Source organism: Aulonocara stuartgranti (assembly GCF_965226115.1).
Source record: "Aulonocara stuartgranti genome assembly, chromosome: 12".
Taxonomy (NCBI): domain Eukaryota; kingdom Metazoa; phylum Chordata; class Actinopteri; order Cichliformes; family Cichlidae; genus Aulonocara; species Aulonocara stuartgranti.
The window spans coordinates 27,287,117-27,311,170 of NC_138948.1; the positions used below are offsets into that span (position 1 = coordinate 27,287,117).

The 24,054-nt window shown below is 40.9% G+C and overlaps 1 protein-coding gene across 1 annotated transcript; it reads right to left on the reverse strand.

The window, feature by feature from the left end:
- Positions 1-14,311: 14,311 nt before the first annotated feature.
- On the reverse strand, positions 14,312-22,502 carry asb6 (ankyrin repeat and SOCS box containing 6). Its single transcript, XM_082554175.1, has 7 exons — positions 22,350-22,502; positions 21,905-22,044; positions 21,608-21,783; positions 18,526-18,632; positions 18,311-18,419; positions 18,129-18,215; positions 14,312-15,602 (listed from the first exon to the last, which is right to left on the reverse strand). The coding sequence occupies exons 2-7, from the start codon at positions 22,012-22,014 to the stop codon at positions 14,881-14,883; spliced, it is 1,311 nt and encodes a 436-aa protein (XP_082410301.1). The 5' UTR covers positions 22,015-22,044; positions 22,350-22,502; the 3' UTR covers positions 14,312-14,880.
- Between the last annotated feature and the right edge of the window lie 1,552 nt (positions 22,503-24,054).

The following is a 24,054-nucleotide window of genomic DNA, read 5'->3' on the forward strand; positions in this document are numbered from 1 at the left end:
CCGGCTTCCTCCCACCGTCCAAAGACATGCAGCTTGTGGGGATAGGTTAATTGGATAATCCAAATTGTCACTAGGTGTGAATGTGCGAATGAATGTGAGTGTGAATGGTTGTTTGTCCCTGTGTGTTGGCCCTGGGACAGACTGGCGACCTGTCCAGGGTGTACCCCGCCTCTCGCCCTATGACAGCTGGGATAGGCTCCAGCGCCCCCCGCAACCCTGAAAAGGATAAGCGGTAGCAAATGGATGGATGGATGGATGTCGGATTTCATGTTGTTGTTTTTGTTTTATCTTATGTCAAATATGTTACGTGTAAATGCATATTTTATGTTTAATGTAAAAATAAATGCCAGCCCTTTTCCTACAATTCCCCTGTGGGAGAGGAGCTGGAGTGGGCAAATTATTTACTTGGAGGTCTTTCTTTCTTTTACCTTTTTTATCAGACACAACGCAGAATCACACCGGTTACACAGATACTTTGAACATTGATTTTTTTTGTTTGGACATGTAACATTAACAATCTGATATTTTTATTCCAGATTTCCCCTTAATGTTGACAAAGTACTAGAAACACTGGCTATACAGTGTCAGGTAACACAGACACACTACGAATTACCGCTTGGAAAGCTCACAGAGCTGAGTTGACATGAATACAGTAAACATAAACAAACCTTTAAAAGTAAGGAAAACCAAAGTTTAAAAAGTGCTGTAAGCATTACTTCCAGCTTTCAATTAGACAAGCATTTTTGTGTGTTTCCAGTTAATACTTAAAAAAATAACTAATAATGCATTATTATAGTGCACACTTTAAGTGATAAATCTTAAATAATATTCAGTATGTTCCTGAATGAAGTAGTAAACCTCACTCAAACATTTTGTTGACGGGCCCTTCTGATGTTAGGGTTATATGGATTCATTTAATTTTTCACTTCAAGATTCTACCAAAAACAATACGCTATAATCAGGAAAGTGAAAAGAAATTGCTTGATATTCTTGCAAATTTATTAAAAGTGAAAAACAGAAATATAACATGTACACAAGTATTTACTGCCTTTGCCATGAAACTTAAAATTGAGCTGTTTCCTGTTTTAAATGATAAATTGTCAGGTGTTTGATTGGAGTTCACCAGGCACCACACATCTCCTGGCCAATGCCATCCCTACAGAAATGGTGGTGGTAGCATCATGCTATGCTTTAGGAACTGGGAGTCAAGTCAGGGTTGAGGGATGAACGCAGCAATGTACAGGGACATCAGAGCGCTCCGGACCTCGGACTGGGAAGAAGCTTCATCTACCAGCAGGACAATGACCCTGAGGACACAGCCAAGACATCCAAGGAGTGGCTTTGGGACCACTATGTTTATGTGCTTGAGTGGCCCAGCCAGAGCCCAGACTTGAACCCAACTGAACATCTCTGGCGAGATCTGAAAATGGCTGCGCACCGACGAAGAAACTGACCCAAAATAGGTGTTGCAAGCTTGTAGCATTATACTCAAAAAGACTCGAGACTGTAATTGTCCCCAAAGCTGCTTCAAAGTAATTAGCAAACATCTTTGAATTGTCATGTACACGTCATATTTTTTATCGTTATTAAATTTGCAAACTTTTTCCACTTTGTCATTAAGGGGATATTGTGTGTAGAATTTTGAGGTGAAAAATAAATTTAGTCCATTTTTGAATAAGGCTATAATATGGAACAAGTGAAGCACTGCAAACACACAGAAGATGGAAGTTCTTGGTGAAATTGTCATGGCTTAATTCTCTATTCTCTTAAAAGATTATTTTAAATTTCACAAACTGTGGACTCCACGCCCCACACATACCTAATCTTAAAATGAGACAGATATAGGAGTGAGCTTAAAGTGCTTTGCTTATCGATAAACAGTTAGTTGTTGAGTTGGGCTCAAACTGAAAAGAATCACTAGTAAACAAAGAGAATTCACTCTGTCCTCAGTGGTTCTTCTTAAACTCTAAGCTGAGATGTGCAGCTCTGTAGAAGATGCACACAATTACTTCAGAGGCGGGGTGCTTTATTTACATATGCAATATGCATAAGCAAGGTTACTGTGAGGGTGAAATAACCGCGAGATAGAGGGAGGGAAACGAGGAGGGGTTTTGTGTGTGTGTGCACTTGCTTGTGTGGGGTGGTGATGGAGAGAAGGTGTGTGGGGTAAGGGGGGGGGAGGCAGAAAATTGGTGTTATCAATATTTAACCAAGCCTTCCAGCATATTTATGGCAGACAATAGAGCAGACATGCAACTGTCTCATATGAGTGGAAGTATATTTATTACAGACTGAAATAGAGGCTGTAAATAGGATGTTCATTGATATAAATCCTTTGCCACACTTTCGTGAAACCAACGAGGATCCCATCACTTGGTACACAAGGCTTACAGTAGATTTTTACTAAAACTATTAATGCACTACTGTGAAAAAGTATTTGCGCCCTTCCTAATTTATTTTTTTGTTATGTTTCAGACCATAAAACATATCTAAATATTAGACAAAGAAAGCCGGTGTAGATATAAAATCTAGTTTTTAAATGGTGATGTCATTCATTGAAGAATAAAAGTTATCCAAACCTAGCTGGCCTTATCTGAAAAAGGAATTGCCCCCTAAATCTAATAACTGGTTCTGCAACCACTGACAGCAAGAATTGCAACCAAGCTTGGCAATGAGTCTTTCACATTGCTGTGGAGGAATTTTAGCAAATTTCCTTTGCAGAATTGTTTCAATTCAGACACATTAGAGGGTTTTCAAGCAAGAACAACAATGTTTAAGGTTATGCCTAAGGTAATGTTTAAGGTTAAAGCATCTTAATTGGATTTAAGTCGTTTTGAGCCATTCAGAGGTGGACTTGCTGGTGTGTTTTGGATCATTGTCCTGCTGCATAACCCCAAGTGTGCTTAAGCTTCAGGGCATGAACTGAAGGCTCGACCTTCTCTAGTAAAGAGCAGAATTCATGGTTCCATCAATAATGGCAAGGCATCGAGATCCTGGAGCAGCAAAGCAGCTTCAGTCCATCACACTACCACTTACATGGTGTGGTAGTTTTTCTCCAGATGTAACAGGATTCAAACCCTCCAAAAAGTTCAACTTGTGTTTCATCAGTCCAGAGAATATTTTCCCCAAAGTCTCGAGGATCATCAAGATGTTTTTTGGCAAATGTAAGACGAGCCTTTGTGGGGGTTTTGGTCAGCAGTGCTTTCACATAGCAGCTCTCCCATTGATGCCATTTTTGCGCAGTTTTCTTTCTTATTATTCAACTCTGACCTTAACCAGGACAAGTGAGGTTTGTAATTCTTTAGATGCTGTTCTGTGTCCTGTTGTGACCTCCTGGATGAGTCGATGCACTCTTTGAGTTCTTTTGGTAGCCCTGCAACTCTTGGGAACCACTGTTCCAAGTTTTCTCCATTTGTGTATAATGGGTCTCTCCACAGTTGACTAGAGTCCAAAAGCCTTAGAAATGGCTTCACAACCGTTTCCAGACTGATAGATGTCACTGACTTTGTTTCTCAGGGTTTTTTTTAGATCATGGTATGATGATTGCTTTTTGAGATCTTTTAGCCTGCTTCACTTTGTCAGACTGATTTTATTTCAGTAATTTCTTGATTCAGCAGGTCTGGCAGTAATCAGGCGTCGGTGTGGCTAGCTTTAAAGAAAAAGTGGTTAATTGCAGTTAATTTATGATTTAAGGGGAGTAGCTACTTTTTCACTTAGGCTCAGATGGTTTTAGATAACTTAATCCTTAATCCATCATTTAAAAACTGCATCTGTATTTCTTTGGGTTATCTTTGTCTAATATTAAAACATGTAAGAGTGACAAATATTGCAAAAAAAAAAAAAAAATCAATAACTAATTGCACATCGTGATTATCAAATGCAATACAAATATTCATTAGGGAGTTTCTTTCTACATGTGGCAAACAGATGTATGTAATTCAATCAGTTTGAGGGAGAAAAAAAAGTTCTAAAAAAGCTATGAAAAGAGGGAGAAGAAATAAAATGTCTGGAGCTCTTTTTTTTTCACAGACCCATGGCCTCTCAGAAAATGTTTCCATGTGTTGTGTCTGAGCACACTGAGAGCAAAGAAGGAAAACATTCTCTCCTCCAAACCACATGCAACAGATTCTTTCTGAAGCCAAATAAATCAACCCTTCGCTTCAGATCATGTGACACTTTTTGTGCTTTGTGTTATTCCCAACATATCCTGTTTCACCCCCCCCCCACACCCCCACACCCCCACGCACCCACCCACCTCAAGCAGCACACACACATACACAATCAGAGTTTCCATTTCCTGTGCGTAAGATCACCTGTACAGACAGAATGGCGTGCTTCAATGCGACATGCTCAGGCAGGAAAACAGGAAAGGGAGTTCAAGGGTGTCCAACATGAAATACTCGCAGAGTTAGGGGAAACCCAGCGCTCATGGCAGCACTCCAGTTTCTGGAGACAGTAAGTAAAGTTTCATCAGTTTTTTTTGTTTTTTGTTTTTTTGCTTTAGCACTGCCATCATGTGCTCTACTTCTGCTTGTGCAAGAGTGCTGTAGAAGCATGATCTGCCTGCTCCAAAACAATACATACTGTATATTTCAGTGTAAGTTAATGGGATCACAAGGCAATACAGAATACAGTCTGACATTTTACATTTTGCCCTTTCCATTACTTACATGTAAGATCTCTATCACTCTATAATGTGAATGATAAATATGTATGTTCCTCTGCCTAACAGATGGTTTGCTTAGCTTAGCATAAATTTTAGAAATAAATGAAAAGTGGCTGTCTAAATGTAAAGATTGTTACTTTTTTGTGAGACTGTACTGAAGCACAGCTGTAATCCTGCTCTAATGCTAACAGAGATGATGCTACATTTTTGTCTAGGAAGTGTGATAGCTCTTTCTCCACCTGATTTTTAATTAATTGACTGATTAATACCACCTGCATATTATTGCGTAAGGTTCCCGTGACACATAAACGACTGTGTTATGTTTGAGCATAAATCCACAGTGGATCATTTTGGATACTGTGGGTTTTGAATTTAATTTTATCTATAATTCAGTATTATTTATATAGTGCCAAATTTCTACAACAGTCACCACATGGCACTTTAAATTGTAAGGTAAAAACCCTACAATAACAGAGAGTAAACTCAGACAACTCAGCAACTATCAGACAACCCCTTTTGAGCAAGCACTTGGTGACAGTGGGAAGGAAAAACTCCCTTTTAAGATGAAGAAACCTCCAACAAAACCAGGCTCAGGACGGGGCAGTCATCTGCTGTTTTGGGGTGACAGAGTAGAAATATTGGAGAAAAAATACAGTGGAAGAGAGACAAGGATTAATAATAACTATTGATTAAATTCAAAGTGGGTCATAAACACAGCGAGTGAAAACAGGGGAGTGAAGAAGAAATGCTCAGTGGATCATGGGAACCCTCCAGCAGCAGGCCGATTGCAGAATAACTCAAGGAAGGTTCAGGGTCATCTGATACAGCCTAACTGTTATCAAAAAGGAAAGCTTTAAGTCTAATCCTAAAAGCATAGTCTGTCTCCTGAATCCAAACTGGGAGCTGGTTCCACAGAAGAGGGGCCTGAAACTGAAGGGTCTGTGTCCCATTCTGCTTTTAAATACACTAGGAACCACAAGTAAGCCTGTAGTCTGAGAGTGAAGTGGTCTTTTGGTTTATTAATAAAGACTGTCTAGATGAGGAGGAGGACTTTAAATTTGATTCTGGATTTAACAGGGAGCCAGTGAAGAGAAGCTAATATGGGGGAACTACACTCTGTCTTTCTGTGAATGGCTCATGGGATCTGTTGGGTTTGGAAACCGAGACAATGTCTTCAGGTCTTTTTCATGATCCTTGAACCATTCCTGAGCAGGTTTTACAGTATTGCAGGGCATGTTGCCCAATGCTGCCAGAAACTAATGCTGTCAGAGTGTGCTTGTTCTGTAACAATGTTAAAGTCAATACCAGGAACCAAAGTTTCCCAGCAGAACATTGTAAAGTAATTTTCATATTATGAATGATTACGATTACTGTCACCTGTTTGAATTCTGACTTTGAACCTGCATATTGTGCTCTCAAAAATTCCCCAATGGAATTTTTTTTTAAAATTCCAAGTTATGAATACGTCAGTGGGACACGCTTCTGTGAGGTACTAATATGGTGTATGATGATTCAAAGTACAAACGATTTTTGGAACCACAAAGCTCAAACTGAAACCACCAATACATTTAAAATGTCCAACCAACAGCCCTGTCACAGGGTAACCCGGTATGCCTCTGGAGGACTAAGGCTACATATAGCCCACAACATGCTAGAATGGCAATTTCCATTGTTTTATTACATCTTGTTGGCAAAATAGAGTTGTTGTTTTAGTTGTGAATGTGATGCTAATGCGGCTGTAGACCATTCCTTCTTCAGGTTTGTTTGAAGTCCTAAGTGAGTGAAATAAAATGCATATTTCTGGTAATCCTAAGCATTTCCCAAGTTATAATTTCATACCATAAAATAATTACACAATGGGCCCATGTATTCTGAATCATTTATTGCAAAGTTGGCTTATCAGTATTACCAGAATGCTTGAAGGTTGCTCTGTTTTATGTTGCTACCATCTTTGAGGTCCAGACTGCTGTACAGGAAATAGTCTCTTTATACTATAGGAGGGAATTAGGATCTTACCAAGTAGTTAGAAACACAGGAGAGTTTGACAGTCTTTTGTTTAAACAGTCTTTTAATTACTGTCAGTAAAGTTCTGTATTTGTGATTTTTGTATAGAAGTCTCAGAAGTGATAAACGCAATATCTTTGTCATGTTTTGGGTAAGAGTGTATAGTATAAGCTAATTGATTAATGCTTACATGATTTGTTTTGGGGAGAAGCTTAAGCTTTATGAGTTTAGTTGATTTCTTTTTTTTAAACGGTTTTAAGTTTGTTTGTTCAAGTTCCTTTTTGGTTTGTCGTACCACCAACCTGTGCTGCCTGGCTATCAGTATTTCTTTTTTTGTAAATAAATTGCATGCGTGTGAAGAGAATCCATGACTCCAAGTGTGCTTCCTCCACCGCATTTGCAACCCAAAGCTCTAAATTTAAAAAAAAATTATGACATTTAAAAAATTGAAATAAGAAAAAAGTAAAAAGGTTGAATGATACACAAACAACAAAGTAATCAATTGCAAACTTTCTCAAAATCTTGTCATATTTTTCCATGTCTAAATCTATCCAAATTCAATGTAGTAACATCTTTTTTTTCCCTTTTTAAGTATGTAATATACAAATATACATATATATATATATATATATATATATATATATATATATATATATATATATATATATATATATATATATACATTTACAAGAACAAGCTCTGAGTACAAGATCCATAGAGGCTGGGGTCTATCACACCAGGCAAGACCCCAGGTGCAGGCTGTGTAAAGATGCCCCAGAGACAATCCAGCACATAACAGCAGGGTGCAAGATGCTAGCAGGCAAGGCATACATGGAACGCCATAACCAAGTGGCCGGCATAGTGTACAGGAACATCTGTGCCGAGTATAACCTGGAAGTCCCGAGGTCAAAATGGGAGATGCCCCCAAGGGTGGTGGAGAATGACCGAGCTAAGATCCTGTGGGACTTCCAGATACAGACGGACAAAATGGTGGTGGCTAACCAACCGGACATAGTGGTGGTAGACAAACAGAAGAAGACGGCCGTAGTGATCGATGTAGCGGTTCCGAATGACAGCAATATCAGGAAGAAGGAACACGAGAAGCTGGAGAAATACCAAGGGCTCAGAGAAGAGCTCGAGAGGATGTGGAGGGTGAAGGTAATGGTGGTCCCCGTGGTAATCGGAGCACTAGGTGCGGTGACTCCCAAGCTAGGCGAGTGGCTCCAGCAGATCCCGGGAATAACATCGGAGATCTCTGTCCAGAAGAGCGCAGTCCTGGGAACAGCTAAGATACTGCGCAGGACCCTCAAGCTCCCAGGCCTCTGGTAGAGGACCCGAGCTTGAAGGATAAACCGCCCGTATGGCAATGAGAGTCATAAAACCTGTCCAGGTCCTCGACATTTAGGAGAGCTGGACTTCGATAAACCTGCTTCTTGAGCAGTGAAAATGTACCCCCTTGCAAAGTCTCCCTTTAGATGTGTTTGGCTGTTTAGTCAGTCAGAGTTAAAAACTTAATAATCAACCACAACAGAGCACAATGCGTCAACCAATCACAGTGTCCCTCCGTTTTATCCAGTCTAGCACCAACAAATGGATGTTCACTTCAGCGGTTCTAAAATGCAATGTTCCATGTTTTGTAGAATCAAAAGGGGCTGAGGGTAATGACACACAGTGACAATGATGTTGTTTTCTTGCTAAGTTTTTGCTGAAGCTCTGCACAATTTCTAAAATGGCATGGTTAGCTTAGCATAAAAAATTATCCTAGCCATATTCTGATTAAATATCAAAAAGTAAATGTGATTACAAGCAAGTCTAAATTTCACTAATTAATACATTTTATTTAGTTTAGTGAATGTTGAAATATTTTTAAACTCCCCCACCCCCCCAAATCCCATTTATAAGTTTAACTTAGCGTGCAAAATTGTAACCTTGTAGTTCTTGCTATCTGCGATATGCCATACTGATCAATGGTTCCTGTTCTTTGTACGGTAGCACACAGCTCCCCTGTGAATCTGACAGCCATCCCTAGCCCATTTACTGTCAAATGGGGTTTGCTCGCATTGCCTGAGCTCAGATGCAGATTTATGCCAGAGCAATGCCGGTTCTTGCATATTAGATGAAAGCCTTGTTTGCATATACCCGCTCTCGCCCTCCCCTCTCCTCCTACCCTCATCCCCCCCTCTTTCTCTCTCTTCCTTTTTTCTGAGGCGTCACTTTAATATGTATGCAAATGGGCTGCGCTCCACGGGCAGATATGTGTGGAGTCCTGTCCTGCAGTCAGGAGGTGTAGGAGAGATTGTGTTTGTATTTATGAGGCATGGGCCCTGCCGCTCTTGGGAGAGAAAACGTTGCGAGTAGCGTGGTGGAGGCTCTGCAGTGCAGGCAGAATGCAGATATGCCAATAACAGAGGTCATGGTTGTCACTAATGATAAGAAGAGACAATTAGACAATAGCATAGCTGTAATGCAACCTCCCCTTACACACTCTTATATGCACACACAAACAAACAAACACCTAAGCTTAGACATTGCCTTCTCTGATAGGAGGCAAGCTCGCAGACTCTTCTTGAATGTTCGGTACATTGCAGCAGCTCTCCTCCTCAGCGTTGCCGGAGCTGGATTGGGGAGAGATCTGGGTATTTGGTGTGGGTAAAAGACCAATCTATTGATCATGTGCATCCCTCACTGTTGGGGGCTGAGGCATAGGGAGACAAGGTCAGGTCACCTGTGAGGGAGGCACCTCTGACCATTTCATCAGCCCCATGCTTCTCAGACAGGCCTCAACAGAAGACGATCAATAAAGTCTCAGCAGACGCGGAAATAAGTGTGTGCTGTGTAAAATTTCCTGTTGCACGTGTGCACCGCGAAATTAGAACAAAGATCTGGTTTCAAAGAAAAAGAATCTCATTTCAGACAAGAGTTGTAAATTGCAGGAAAAAACCCTGAATGAAAATAACAGTGAATGCCCAGTGTTGAAGACATAATAATATCTTGGCTTGGTGCCAATCAGTGATCTACTAAGGCAACACAAACACACACACACACACACACACACACACACACACACACACACACACACACACACACGACTGTGTGCAAATCAAATGTCGGTTTCCCCTCTCTCTCTCTCCCTCACACACACACTCTCTCTCTCACACACACACCCTTCCTCCATCATGAATAAACCATACTGTGTCTATGAGTCATATACCACCCCCACATCCCTCTCTAACCCACTCCCCCTATTCGCTGCTGCAAAAGTAAAAAACGCTAATTAACGTGATGGCTAGCTCCAGCTCCTGTCAGCAGCTTGTGGGGGCCTCTCAACCAGCAGCCAGGCTCTGCTGGTCTCTGGTTTTAGCTGCTCTCTCCCCAGCCACCATCTCTGGAGAACCAGGGGCCCCTCATTCATATTCAGACCCAGTCTCAGGCACCTGGAAGCTGCCAGCACCACCACCACCAGCACCGCACAACCAACCCCCATAGTGTCTATCACCAGCCCCCTCTAGCCCAGCTCCTGTCAATACTGGATCCCCCCCCCATACTGCTGTTAGAAGGCACCCACAAAATCCAGCTCCACCCTTCACAGATATATAGGCACACAATTTATTATTATTATTATTATTATTATTATTATATATATGCATTTTTTTTTTGCTTTTATATTAAAGTAAAATCAAACTGGAACAGGAGCACAAACCGACCAACTCCCATTTAGGAGAAGTGAGAGCTACAAACTCCATCTAGGAGATGACACAACCCAACTGATGGGTTGAATCACCCAACAGTGGAGAGAAAGAGAGAGAGAGAGAGAGAACAGTGGCGAACGAGCTCGGTTACCATGACAACGCAGCCGGGAGAGCAAGAAACAGGAACATACTTAATCTGTTTCTGCTGAGACTTGCACATGTGGCACAGAGCTGCCTTTCCTCTGAGAAGAAGTGAAGGGGAGGTGTGTGTGTGTGTGTGTGTGCCCTTATGAAACATGCATGCCTGCCTCTCTGCAACTAAACTCACTTTTCTGCCCTAGTCACAGAGTGAGTCACAAAATACAAGCCATTATGGCGAAACTGAAGCACACAACCCAGTGTTTAGTGGCAGGTTTTTCTTTTTTTATTTATTCCCATCTGCTGAACGGTGCGAGGAAAAAAGCTGCTAAGCAGTTAAGATACGACATAAAATATATACAGGCAAGTAAGGGCAACATTTTCCCCTCTATTTTCCCTTCCCTGTGCCTCTCCGCCGCTCCCATTCTGCCTTTCTTTTCTCTTTCCCTCTTGCTCCCTCTTTCTACAGGCTCAGTCTAACCTCCCCCTCCCCTTTCCTCAAGGGAATAAAGGTCGTAACGCAAATGATTACTCAAACCCGAGTTGCCATAGAAACGCAGTCATGTGACTGGAGCAGGCATGCATAGACCACAACAAAGAGGTGGATCAGGAACCAAGCGCTGGAAAGAGCTGGAGCTCGCCTTACTGGTGCCTCAGTGCATTTCACTCAAATTCGAACCCCTTTAAAAATAATAATTACAATAAATAAATAAATAAAAATGGGAGAAAAACGGCACTGAAAAGAGCTAAAGGCTGCAGTGAATCTGGGCTGTAACACCGCAGTGTGCCATATATCGTACCATTCACTAGAATACCAAGGGTGTGTCCTATTCATCATGTCCTTCTTGGAGGCTGAGCTCAGGCGCCAGTAGTCTGGAATTTCTGTGAAATGGCGTCAGTTGTTGTAGAAATGCAGAGGGTGGTGGACTGGAGAGCTTCTAAAATAGGAGCTGGATTGTGAGGCTGAAAAGTTGTCCGCATTATACACTTTCAGTAACGGCTCTCCCTCAAAGAGGAAAACAAGTTTTGTGTCAGTGCTGCTCTGGTTACTTGTCTGAGTTACTCTGTTTCCAAAGTCGAGGCTTTAAAAACCCTACTGGTGCACAAACAGATTTTGGAACAGTATCTATGAAAAAAAGGGGGGGTAAATGGTAAAAGCTGTAAACAGATAAAATATTTGTTCATGATGGAAGGACACAAGTCAGAGTGTGCCGCTCTAAAGCAGGAACCAGCACCTGGAGCACAATGAGGAAGGTGGCTTGCCCCAACAGGATTCAGCTGTCCTACATCCAATCAAGCCCCATTGAGATTAAGTCCCACCAGCTCGATATGAACCCCATGGCCTGCAACCATCTCTCTCTCTCTCGCTCTGACCAACCAGCAGTCCCCTCCCCTCCATAAGAGGATGTGCACATACACACGCACACAATATCCCAGCACCGAGTCAAAGCTACACGTTCAAGAGTCTTGTGTGGAGGCAACAGATAAAGTATATACAGTCTGGAATGCAGCACGATTGCAAGAAATACGTTGGTATCCAAATTCATCTTGGTGTTAGCAGCCATTAATTTCAGTGCACTTCAGCAGAGCGAGAGGAAGGGGTACATGTTTGTCTGATGAAGTCACCACATCTGTGGGTATGAGCGCTGTGTGTTTCGATGTCTACGCTCTCTTTCCCTCTCCCACACTCTTCTTCTCACCAATCAAACACACACAATATAAAGATACCTGGGCAAAAAGATAAGTGAAGCCAAAACAAAACACACAAACACACAATCTAAAGGGGTGTGACTGCACGGTGTGGAACCCCCTCCAGCTCCCAACCCCTTCACTGACTGCTGGCCATTTCCCTCCAAAGTCCACCTCAACTCCCATGAGGCTTCAGGCAGCAGCTGAGTGTTCAGTGATGTCTGCAATTATCCCGCGTCTAGACATTGTCTAGTGGAAGACAAGGAGATCCTGCACAGGCTGCTCTCCACAGAGGAAAAGGCCCCGGCTAGACCGGAACGTCTCTCAGCTGGTGAAGTAGTGGTTAATGAAAAGGTTAAGGGCAAGCTGGGAACTCAGCCAGGGAGCACAGACATGAAGGGAAATATAAAGTCATATATGTAATTTTGATCACAGTACCTTTATGTGGTTCTTGCATGCAAAAAAGTATTTGTTTGGAAAATGTGGATTTATATCAATAAAATGAATTTCTTGAAGATTTCTGATATTTCCTTTCCTGGCATCAGATATTTCAGGTATTCCTGTGTCCTTTAGTGTGTTCTGCTAAAGAGTTCAAAAGAAACTGATGGTGTCAGTGACTGTTTAAGGCTAAAAGAAATACAGAATTGCAAAAGCAATTAGCAAAAATAATTATCTTTGAATAAATATGTCAACATCCCAAGCATGAAATAAGAGATTTCATATTTTTCTTTATTTCAACATTCTATAAGTCACTTTTTTCATTTATAAAACATGCAGCTCTAATGGCACCTGCCCCTCATAAATCCATTCTGATATTGAACTCTGTAGAATTGTTTTGGAAGCTCTTGTCTCTCAGACAGAGTGGTCTGAAGTGAATAAAGGAACTACAAAACAAGCAAAAACACACAGCAGTTCGCAGCAGAGGTTGAAGGATATAATGAGCCGTGGTGAAAGAAGGCTATGAGAGAATGAGCAGGTGCGGTGGGGAAAGACCCATGGGCTTCAGGGAGAGAATAGATCAATAACTAATTTCAGTACAGAGCTTCACTCGCACCGTTTTCCAATAAATGCTGGATGGAGAATGCTGCCTTAGACCTCTCCCTCCCCGCCCCCTACTATCTCTATTCTATCACCTTCTACAAGCAAAAGGATTGGACTTTATGGAAGAAGCCTGTTCCTTTTTTTTTTTAAACTCCCCCCACCACCACTGTTGTCATTTTTGGTCGGGCGGATTACGTTCCTGCTGCCAATGTATAGTATAAATTCAGCCCAATATTACCATTTCCATGTGTCCTCCATGACGACCGCTCTCACAACCATTCCACATATGGCATCTCTGTATCTTTAATGTCTTTTTTTTCCCCCTCCACTGTTCTGCCTCCTGCATCTCCCTCCCACTCTTCCCCTCATTCGACCAGGGCCAGTGTTGAGGTTTTGTCAAGAGTGTGCAGGGAGATTCAGACAGACAGGAGAGTGAAGCGTGTGTCATGCAGGGCTGCTGCTGCTGCTGCGGCTCTTCTCCTCAGAGGCTGTGACCTAGATAACCAAGAGGAGCTGGAGCGCCTGCAAGCCTTGGAGCCACTCCAGCTTCAGCAATGTCAGGAAGGGGTTAGTTGTATAACACAATGTCCTATTTAGTTTGCTACTCACACACGCATGGATGCATACACATATGTAAGCAACGGTTCCCTGTACCATCATCGCTTGCTTCTTTACAGACTGTTTGCCTGTTACCAAAGGCATGGGTGGAAAGAATGGGTTTAGCACAAGTGCGAGAGTGTAAAGGGGGGTATACTGGGCCCTCAATTCATCAGAATTTAACCATAAGCATTAAAAAAAAAAAAAAAAAAGCCAGGTAAAACTTTCCACCTCAGCAGCCACCAAAGCTACATTATGTCACATACACATCTAGGGGCGCGCTCCTTCTGCTGTGCCTTATTTTAGCAACCACTCGAATGATGCTTGTGGTTTGAGCGCATCCATGAGGAAAACGTGTACCACCAATTGTCCTGTTATTTACCGGTACACTGTCACAGTCACATTCAGCACTGCACTGCCACTACCTGGGAAATTATAAGCACTAATGTGTAAACAAACGCAAAACAAAAACTGCTACACAAAGCAATGAGGTCACAGGTGGTGGAAGTTTTTATTAATTGTTATTATTGTTGTCATTACATCTTCATATTAAGCTTGAAGTTACACAAATTCTACAGTATATCACCGTCACGTTGAGGATCTAAAATATAGATGGACCCTACTGTGCTGGAACAACTTCAATAGGTTGCACTGTGAATAGTTAAGTCTTCCAAAGTCTGAGCTACCTTTGAAAATGCAGGAGCAACACTGCCATCTGGTGGCTTTCATATTGTGCTGCATTTTTTATTTTATTTTATTTTTTAAATAAACGTGTCCATATGTTTCACCTCTACAGCATTTCACTGTGGCAGTGACAACTCAAAGACTAATCTATATTTACAATGTTGTATTTGTAAAGTAAACATATACACAATTTTGTCTGTAAATTTGGCACAGGCAACACAGATTTGGAAATTAAACAAAGGCCTCAATGATATGTTAGACTTCGCTTCACTTATCACATCCTCAAATATTTTACACAAATTATTACAGAGTTTGTTCAGTCTTTCACTTCAGATTTTAAGCAACACAAATAGTAGTAAGCAGTTTATATCGTCAGCGCTGGCTCTGCTGGGGCTTGAAGCAGTCCCAGCCAGACTTTGGAGTGTACGTGTGCTCGGGAAGAAGAAAGTATTTGAGTCTGTCTGGTAGTGGTAAGGCTTTGACTCTGTCTTCCAGTGGCCAGGGCTTCAGGCGGTTCCTTATAAACGCCCTACAGAGGCATCGCAGAGCAGGGGGGCTTGCTTCACGCTCTGCTACGTGCTTGTGCAGGTTTAGTAGAGCCTGAGCGTACGGGTGAGACTCCTGACCAGGCATGGGGAGCTGCAGCCCGCAAGAGAGATGCAGCCTGGGGCTGTGAACCTTTACCAGGTCAAGCAACATCTCTGCCTGCTCCAAGAGCTCGGCTGCGTGAGTTTGATCAGAGCACTGCTGCAGGGCTGTTTGGAGCCTCTGGAAGAGAAGGCTATAACCTGACCAACAGGAGTCACTGTGATTGGAGCAAACCAAAGACGCGCCGCTCTGAATTAAGAGCACAGCCAAGGGGAAGAGCAGGTCAAAGTACTCCAGGCTCGTCTGCGTCAGGGAAGGCTCGCCATCCTCATTCAGACAGCAGCTGGGGTCCACGCCGTGAGCCAGCAGTAGCTGTGTGGTTTTCAGGCAGAAGTTACCAATCTGAGCAGCATCCTCCACCGAAGCCCCCAGCGCCTCCTTCACCAGAAACACCAACGACGACTCGACTGTTTCACCGTCTACAGTCGCAGCATGAACGTCAGCACCTTTGGAAAAGGAAGCATCTCTCAGCACTTATCCAGATTACAACACAGGCTTAAATTTGTAACACTTTTGAAACTGAGACAACTCAGTATTTACTGGTTAATTTAGGGGTTATTTGAACAGTCTTAGTAGAGTACGTCCTGTTATATCTATTTGCGTGTTTAAAAAAAAAACAACCTATTCTCATTTTTAGGCTTAGGCTCCAAAAACTAATCCCACATCTATTATCATGCAAATTGCTAGCATCAGATACAGGCCCTCCCTGGTGTTCAGAACGGTTTCAGATAACTTGAGAGTCAAACTAAAAACATGAGCTGGCCTCTTTTGCTGTGTGTATTTGCACAGTTTCTCTTGCTGTGCAAATACCGTTTGGCTTTTGATCTTTATCCCTCCATTATTTCCAAATACACTTTGCTCTTCCAGTGTTTAATAAGTGACAGCAGGGCTTATGTTAACCTTGTGCAGCCAAAAAACTGACATCCTAATTTAGATCTTTTTCATGTGACTCTTCCAAAGTAACGGTTGATCTTTTAAATTAGCTGTGGTTAGATAAAAGATGAACAATGACTGCAGGGCTGAACAGGCCAGGGTGGGATACTGAGATGTGGAGCAGCAGAGAATGGTAGCTGAGTGAACAGAGTCCAGAGTGTGGAGAACTAATCAAATAAAAAGTGAAATCTGGAGCAGAGCAGCTGAAACGTGTGGGTATCATGGCCCGGAGAGCAGAGCTGATGAGGTGAAAGGCTGCAGAGTTGAGACGGAGCAGTGTGGACGATGGATGAGAGAGAGACCGCAGGACGGATGCAAGAGGAGGCTGAGGTGGACGGTGTGATAAACTTTGTACTACTTTTACAATTATTAAAATAAAAATGACTCTTATTTTGTTCTGGACAACTGTATGGTTAATTTGAAAATGTAGGCAATCCATTTCACAGTGAGCGGTCTGTCTTTTATACCTTCTTTATTTTAAGCATATAATACTAATACAGCCCATATGGAAAAGTTGGTATCTGTCTTGTGTGGAACTTGTATGAAAAGCATACAAGAGTGAAAACAGATATAAGATCCCTTGAAAAATTATATAAATGAAACTTGTATGTTTTGGATATTTACTAAAACTATATATGAAAGTGGCCACTTTCATGAGTAAATCATATAAGCCTTATATGATTCACTATATGAAGTAGGCCACATCTTATGCAAGTCTTTTATAAGTTTTTTTCTATTTCTTTTTCCATATGAGAGTATTTGAAATTAATTTTTAACTTTTCCATATCGTTTAACCCTGCGACAGAATGGAGTCCTGCCCACGGATCTGCCCCTTTCCCCTATAACAGCTGCGATTTAAACACACCGCAACTCTGAATTGGACAAGTGGAAGAAAACGGACGGATGCTTGGATAATGTTCTTCTTCTATAGTCAATTATTTAGATGTCATAGGTATTGTCGTATTGTTGTATCCTTTGTTTACTACATTATATGTATTTTATCCTTACAATCTTTCGAAGAGCTAATAAACGTAATCTTAAATAAATTTGTGAAATGTTATAATTAGAAAAATTAGATGGAAAATAACAATTTCAACTTTTCAAGAAATTACCACTTTTCCAATACTGATATTATTGCATAACAAAGAGACATAAAAAGCACAGGCAGAGGCTAAACACTCTGTTTCACGTGCAACACTTTGTATGTTAGAACTTCGCTCTTCTCTGCAGCTGACTGATGGACCAGTAACATCACCAGCAAGAGTGGCTCACTGCAGGCAGATGGACCGTGTCTGGACTGGAGCGGACAGACAATTAGCTACCCCTGCTGGACCATAAAAAAAATCTTTAGTGTTGATGTTGATGACTACGCATCCTGTAATGCTGGAAATCCCCATTTGTCTTTGAGAAGTAGAAAACTAAAATACACTCTGGAATTACACTTAAAGGAAAAAAAACGCTAAACCAGAATTGGCCACAGTGAAAATGTCAGTAACAGCTGGGGGCCACTTTTGAGCACAAATAAAAAATACAAAACATTGTCATGTGCAGGGTTTTTTATGCAATGTAAAATTCATTGGTTTACACAAAAATGTCCAAGCCTTGTTTGGCCTTTTGAAGGACAAACTTAAGTGTTTATTACACTTGTTTAAAAAAAAAAAAAAAAACCTGAACCAGACGAGATCAAAAAAGAAAAAAGTCCCAACCCTATAGTCACCCTCTGCACATGAAAATACTTGTAAGTGTGAGAAGTTTAATGATAAATTTAAGCTTCTGCCTACAGAAGATGAAACCTTTTATGGTTAAAAAAAAAAGTCACTAGTGAGTCGCTTCATGCTGGGATCTCAGCACTAGCTCTGCTCCACTTTCAATTTTCTGTTAAGAATCAGATCCATGGTTTATTCCAGGTTCAAAATGAGCACAGGTGGCAAAAAGCCTGTGTGCAGCATTTTAGCTGTGATGCCGCTTGAGGAAGAATTTGAATGACCAAAAGCAGATGAGAAGGAAAAGTGCCTGGAGTGCCGTTTTAGAGTCAGTACCTCTCTCAAGTAGCAGCTGGATGTTCTCCGTGTTGTGCACGGTGATTCCATCGCTGCTCGCCAAGGCATGGAGCAAAGGTGTTTTTCCTTTGAAGACAACATCAAAGCAATCGCCTTTCAGAATGACTGAATAAGGGTATGAATGGAAATTTTACAATTAAGCTTGGCCATCGTAAACTCACCGTGTTTATCCCTTGCATTCACATCAGCACCCAGGTCCAGCAAGGCGATCAGGCAGGGCAGTCTCTCTGACTCCTCACTGGCAAGGTCCAAGGGACTGCTCTCATGAATCTACAGAAATAACAGATTTACATAGAATCCCTCTACTGATTAAAAAAAAAAAAAAAAAAAAGACAGAATCAATCAAAAGAGAAGTCATGGATTCCTCTTTACTCACTCTGTCCCTCTTTTCAATGTCTGCTCCGTGCCCGGCCAGCAGCTTCACCATGTTTGGCCTGTTCCTCAAAACTGCTATGTGTAGTGGGTTGTAGTATGAAACTGGGTCTTGAGAAATGAAAACAAATATTTTGTGTATAAAACAAAGTCTTCATTAAAGAGATGAAAAGCAACAGACAGGCGAGGATTTGACAATATAGCATTGTTCCTAAATGAGTGTGGGCAAAGCTATAAAAGTTACTGTACACTTACATGCAGAGTATAAAACCAAACAGAGAACATGAGCAATAAAAGAAAAACTGTAAAAGACAAGCAAAAGGAGAGATCATGAAAAGACATGAAGACACAGGAAGTAAACACGTACTGCATGGTATGTGGGGAGCATTTGTTTCTCGCCAGAGGACTTTATGAAATGTGAGAGGTGAATGAAGCAGCCTCTGCAAGAAATCCCTAATCATACCCTTGGGAAAAACACATGCCTGAAACCAGCAGAGGTCACCACAGCATAGTTAGGCTTAGTCTGGAAGGTTTAATCACAGTAGAAAAACATGCTGCACTTCCCACTAGTATATACAGACGATAACTGGCTCGTTATGCATGTGCAACTACTTGTTACATGTAGAAAAATGGCAGTGGTCTCCTGTTTGTATCAGTCATTAAAAACAATCTGTGTATTAAGAGAAAATGGACTATTGCAGGAGGGAATGAGGTGAATGCTAGAAAGCCAAAAACACTCTTCAGCACTTTGAAGATCATTTGCAACAGCTTGCAAAATTTCAGTTACAAGAAACAAATGTGCTATTGGGCCAGGGGGGCACTGGCCACCCCCCAAAATTTGCTTATTTGGTTTTCACATGCACCCATTTTCAGTGATATCAACTTTAATAGCATGAAATTAACTAGGCATATAATTCTTTTCTTTATCTATTTTTTGCCATATTTTTCAAGTATCCAATATTTAACAACAGCATAATAAAAACTAGAAATTCTGTGTTTAGTGTGCCACCAATATGGCCACTCCTGTGAAAGAATTCTTAAAGCAGCCCTGTCATTAATAACGTGATGCAAATATGTTTGAAGGCAAATAACTGGCTATAGTTCATTGCCTAACCAACATTTCTGTTGCTTACCGGCATACTGGGAGTGTTGGATTTGGTTTTGTGTCAGCAACCAAATCAGTAGCACAGAAATGACACACACACATTGTTTTTTCAGCTTTTGAAAACAGAAGGTAAACTATCCAGAGCAGTGGAGACTCCTGTAAAAATGTGGTGCTGCCAGCATCGTGACCTGGAGCTTGAACCACAGAAGCTGCTGCTAATGACATCTGCCATCTCCTAGTGATGTCCCTTCCTGCAGTCTGGGCCTACATCAGTTCACTTATGATGCTTGAACACACATTTTAGGCTACGTCCACACTGAAGGTCTTAATGCTCAATTAAGATTTTTTGATCAAATCCGATTTTTTTGCCTGCTTGTTCACACTACAAATAAAACGTGACAGCAAACGCGCTCTAGTGTGAACCCTCAAAGCGGCCCGCATGCGCAAAAGAAGACGTCACACACAACGCGCTCTGTTTAGATCCAGACCAAACAGTATTGTTTGACTGATGGCTCTTAATATAAAGACTTGTTTTGGACTTTACGTTTCCCAATTTTGCTTTAAGTTATAAAGTTATTTTGTTATTTACATATGGCCTAATAAATATCCTTATTGCTGTTTTAGAGAGGAGCGGTGCTTCAAAGGATAGTTGGAAATGTCTGTCAGAATCTGCAGATTATACAGTACAAAGAAAATGTTCATGTTTCTCCAACACTGTCTTCCCAACAGTTTCACTGACATCTACATGGGATGGCCAGGAAGCTTTCATGATGTCTTATCGGGCGCTTCTCCGGCACGGATAATTGGCGTCTGTCTTATGTCAGTTACGTAAAAGATGGATTTAATGCGACATGACCATTCAAACAGCAGTTGCTTTCTAAAACATCAGATATGTATCGGATTCAGTACCACTTACGAAAGTGACCCAGATCGGATTGGAAAATATCGGATTTGTGCCGTTCACACTGTCATACCATGATCGGATATGGGTCGCATAGGGTCAAAAAAGTCGGATTTGATACGCTTTCGCCTGCAATGTGAACGTAGCCTAAGTAATACGCTCACTGACAAAAGACTGAGTGGACCTGAATCTGATGTTCTGAAGTACACGTATCATGATATGACATATCGTGATCACTGAATGACACAGGAAATCAATCCTGCCCTCGGCCATCTCCCTGTACAACTCTTCCATCTAATACACTGTAAACACTGCAATAGTTGCATCCTTTTTGCACACGCTCTTTCTACTCTGTAACATTCCTGTCAGCACTGGTGATATTTATTTATAATCACCTCTGTCAATCCTTGATTTGTATTATTTAGTGATTTGTATATATTGTGCTATTTCTTAAATCTGTAACATACTGTATTGTTAAATAGTCTAGTCCGTTTCTGTTATTTATACTAGAGCAACTGTAACCCACATAATTTCCTTAGGGATTAATAAAGTATGCTGATTGTGATTCTGATATTGGAACTGCTGCTGAAAATTTTGCTAGTATGGCAAGACACTGAATGAACTCCAAACTGCCAGGAAAACTATTCTAATTTGTTTTCTCATCCTACAGATTTTGTATTGTAGCAGCTTGCTTGCGCTTGTTGGTACATACGCTTGATTTGAATCGGACCAACATAGGATTTTTAAGACCGATATTGATATATGATGATTTAAAAATCAGATATACCTTCTACGTCCTTTTTAAGATAAGACAATGCACTCATTGTTGTGTCTGTAGTGCTCTAAACATGAAGTTGCAGAGTGCCCTCTGGTGGACAAATGATTCAAAATCAACAATCACACCTTAGCTGAAGAGTGTTTCTTTCTTCTCTGCTTTTTTAAATTTCAAAAATGACATTAAGCACAGTCACAAAATGATCTCTCTCTCTCTCTTTAGCAAGGTTTCATAAACAAATGTGTATACAGTGTCAAGTTAAAAACATTCACATCATCTAAAACACACTCCAAACTGTTATTAACCTTCAAAGTTGAGATCTGCTCCGTAGCGTAGGAGGATTTTTGCTGGCTGCACCAGACCTCGCTCTGCCATTTTGAACAGGGCATAGCTGATCCCCTCCACAAACACCTCTGACTGGGATTCTTGCTCCAGGAGCTCCACCAGAGACCTAGAAATTGCGGATTCTTCCTCAGAACTCCTGACAGGAGAAGAAAGAAGCACCTTGTATGTAATGTTTGTCTGTTATCTGATACATGTTCAATTAATTACGGCAGTGTAGCACTGCCAAAAGAGGACTGTAACTGAATAGCCAGCTTTACCTTTCCTCGCCAATGTCATGTCGTTCTTCCAGTCCAATAACACACATGACAGCATCTACCAGCGGCTGATACTCATAAATTATCCTGCGAAATCCATGGAGGAAAGGCATGGCTCTGCCTCGGCGATCCTAGGTTAGCTCCTAAAAAGCATAAAAGAAATGCTGTGTGCTGAGGGTGTGTCAGTCTAACAGAGAACGCAACGCAGACATCAAAGCTTATCCCTTGAGTACAGCTGACAAAAGTATTCATATCGTAGGTGACACGTCACAGTAACAGGCTAACGCAGTGGTTTTAAAATCCTTCATACAAAATAATATGTACTCCTAATACTGATTAGTTAGCTGGACCCATTCAGCTGACCGTTTGTCTAACTTACGCTAACCGCAACGATATTTATGTTATAAAAATGGCGACAAGTGTCGCAATCAATGGCAGCATGACTTACCAAATGTATCACTTCTTGACCTGCTAAATTATAAATAAATGTCTTAGCGAAATTACTTTTAAAAGAGAGGAAAGTCACTCAGAGCAGACTCCCTTTAAAACAGGAAGCTTTCCTCACGCCCGCATCGGTCCGACGCTGTTTTCATTCCCATTTAAAATACAAGCCTAAACAAGGTTCCTCTTTCGAGTCCGTGTCCTTCAATCAAAAATGAGTAAGTAAGCAAACACACTGCACCACTTCAGTTGTTGAAACATAGACATTTACTGAAAATTTAAATGCCAAATAGTGATTTCGGGTATTTAAAGGATATAAATTAAAGGATAATAGAATAAATATAAATACTGCATTAATTAGCGTATAATCAGGCCTTCCAGCAATCTGAGGCGTTTTCATTATAGTCCATTATAACTACATAGGAGCAGGGGCTGGTTTCTGGAAACCATCCATCTTTAATACAGCTGCAGAGACGGACATGGCTTTTTCACCTAATAGCTTTTTATGTAAGTGGATAAAGATCAACCACATACATAGTACGTCTTATAAGTCAGCTCTTTCCAACTGTGTATGATCATTCAACATTTGTGCATATTTTCCTCACCTCCTTGTTATTGTCATTGTTTCTTCGACCATGCACCCTAATTTTTAATTCATACGTTTCCTCCTCACCTCAAGCCTCATCTCCTGATATGGTTGCAATTATGTATTGTCAGCAGACAATACATAATTGTATGCCCTGTCTCAGGACAAGCTGACTAAACAGTAAGAACAGCTGGTTAGCATTGTTCGAGCTATGGTTAGGCTTGAGTGTACTAAAAATCACAACTTTCCCTCTGATTAACAGCTTGATTAAATACTGACAGTATATACTCACTATAGATGTAACTGTAGCAAGTATTAAGCACTTGAACTTGGAGGGGTAAGAAAACATAATTCAGTTGACTGCAGTCTCCAACATACTGACATCTATTGGTGATAATTTACACACTGTAGCTTTAAGTAAAATGCTTTTGTAGTTGACTTATGATCTGTCAAATATATTTTTCAAGAATGATATTTAGTTATTTTGTGGTAGAAATTACATTCCTGTCACAAGGTAGAAACTGTAGACTTTTTTATGCTAATTTATCTGTTGATATTAAAAATATCCTTTTTAAAAGATATCTCATAAAGAGTGTAACAAAATTGCAACAAATACAACCAGTTACCACCAGTGGTATAAAACAATCAGCAAGTGCTGGCTTGTTTAGTGCAAAAAATAAAAACATACAAGTATGACTGTAAGGAAGTCTGCTGGAAAACTAACAGAGATATTGGAAGGGAAAGACATGCCGCTCAGTCCTAAAGAGAAAACTCTTGCAACAACAGCCATTGTGACTGAAGCAGAACTTCCAAGGGGGACCTTCTTACTCTGGGTCAATATTAGCAACATTTTTTAATTAACTGTAACGGATCCAAAAATGTTTTTGTATCCCAGTGACTATTGTAATTATTTTGAATAAGTCTTCAAAACTTTAGGGTCACTGCCAAGTAATGAGACTTTAAAACTACCTCATCTATGAGCTCTGATAAGCCACAGGCTCAGTTTCTGATTGTAGATTTAATTGATTGCAGCATGATGTTGATTTCTATTGTTATTATTATTACTGTTATTTTCAATTATGGCTCCAAGTAGAATCAAAATGAGGATAAAGCATGCTGTGTTTTG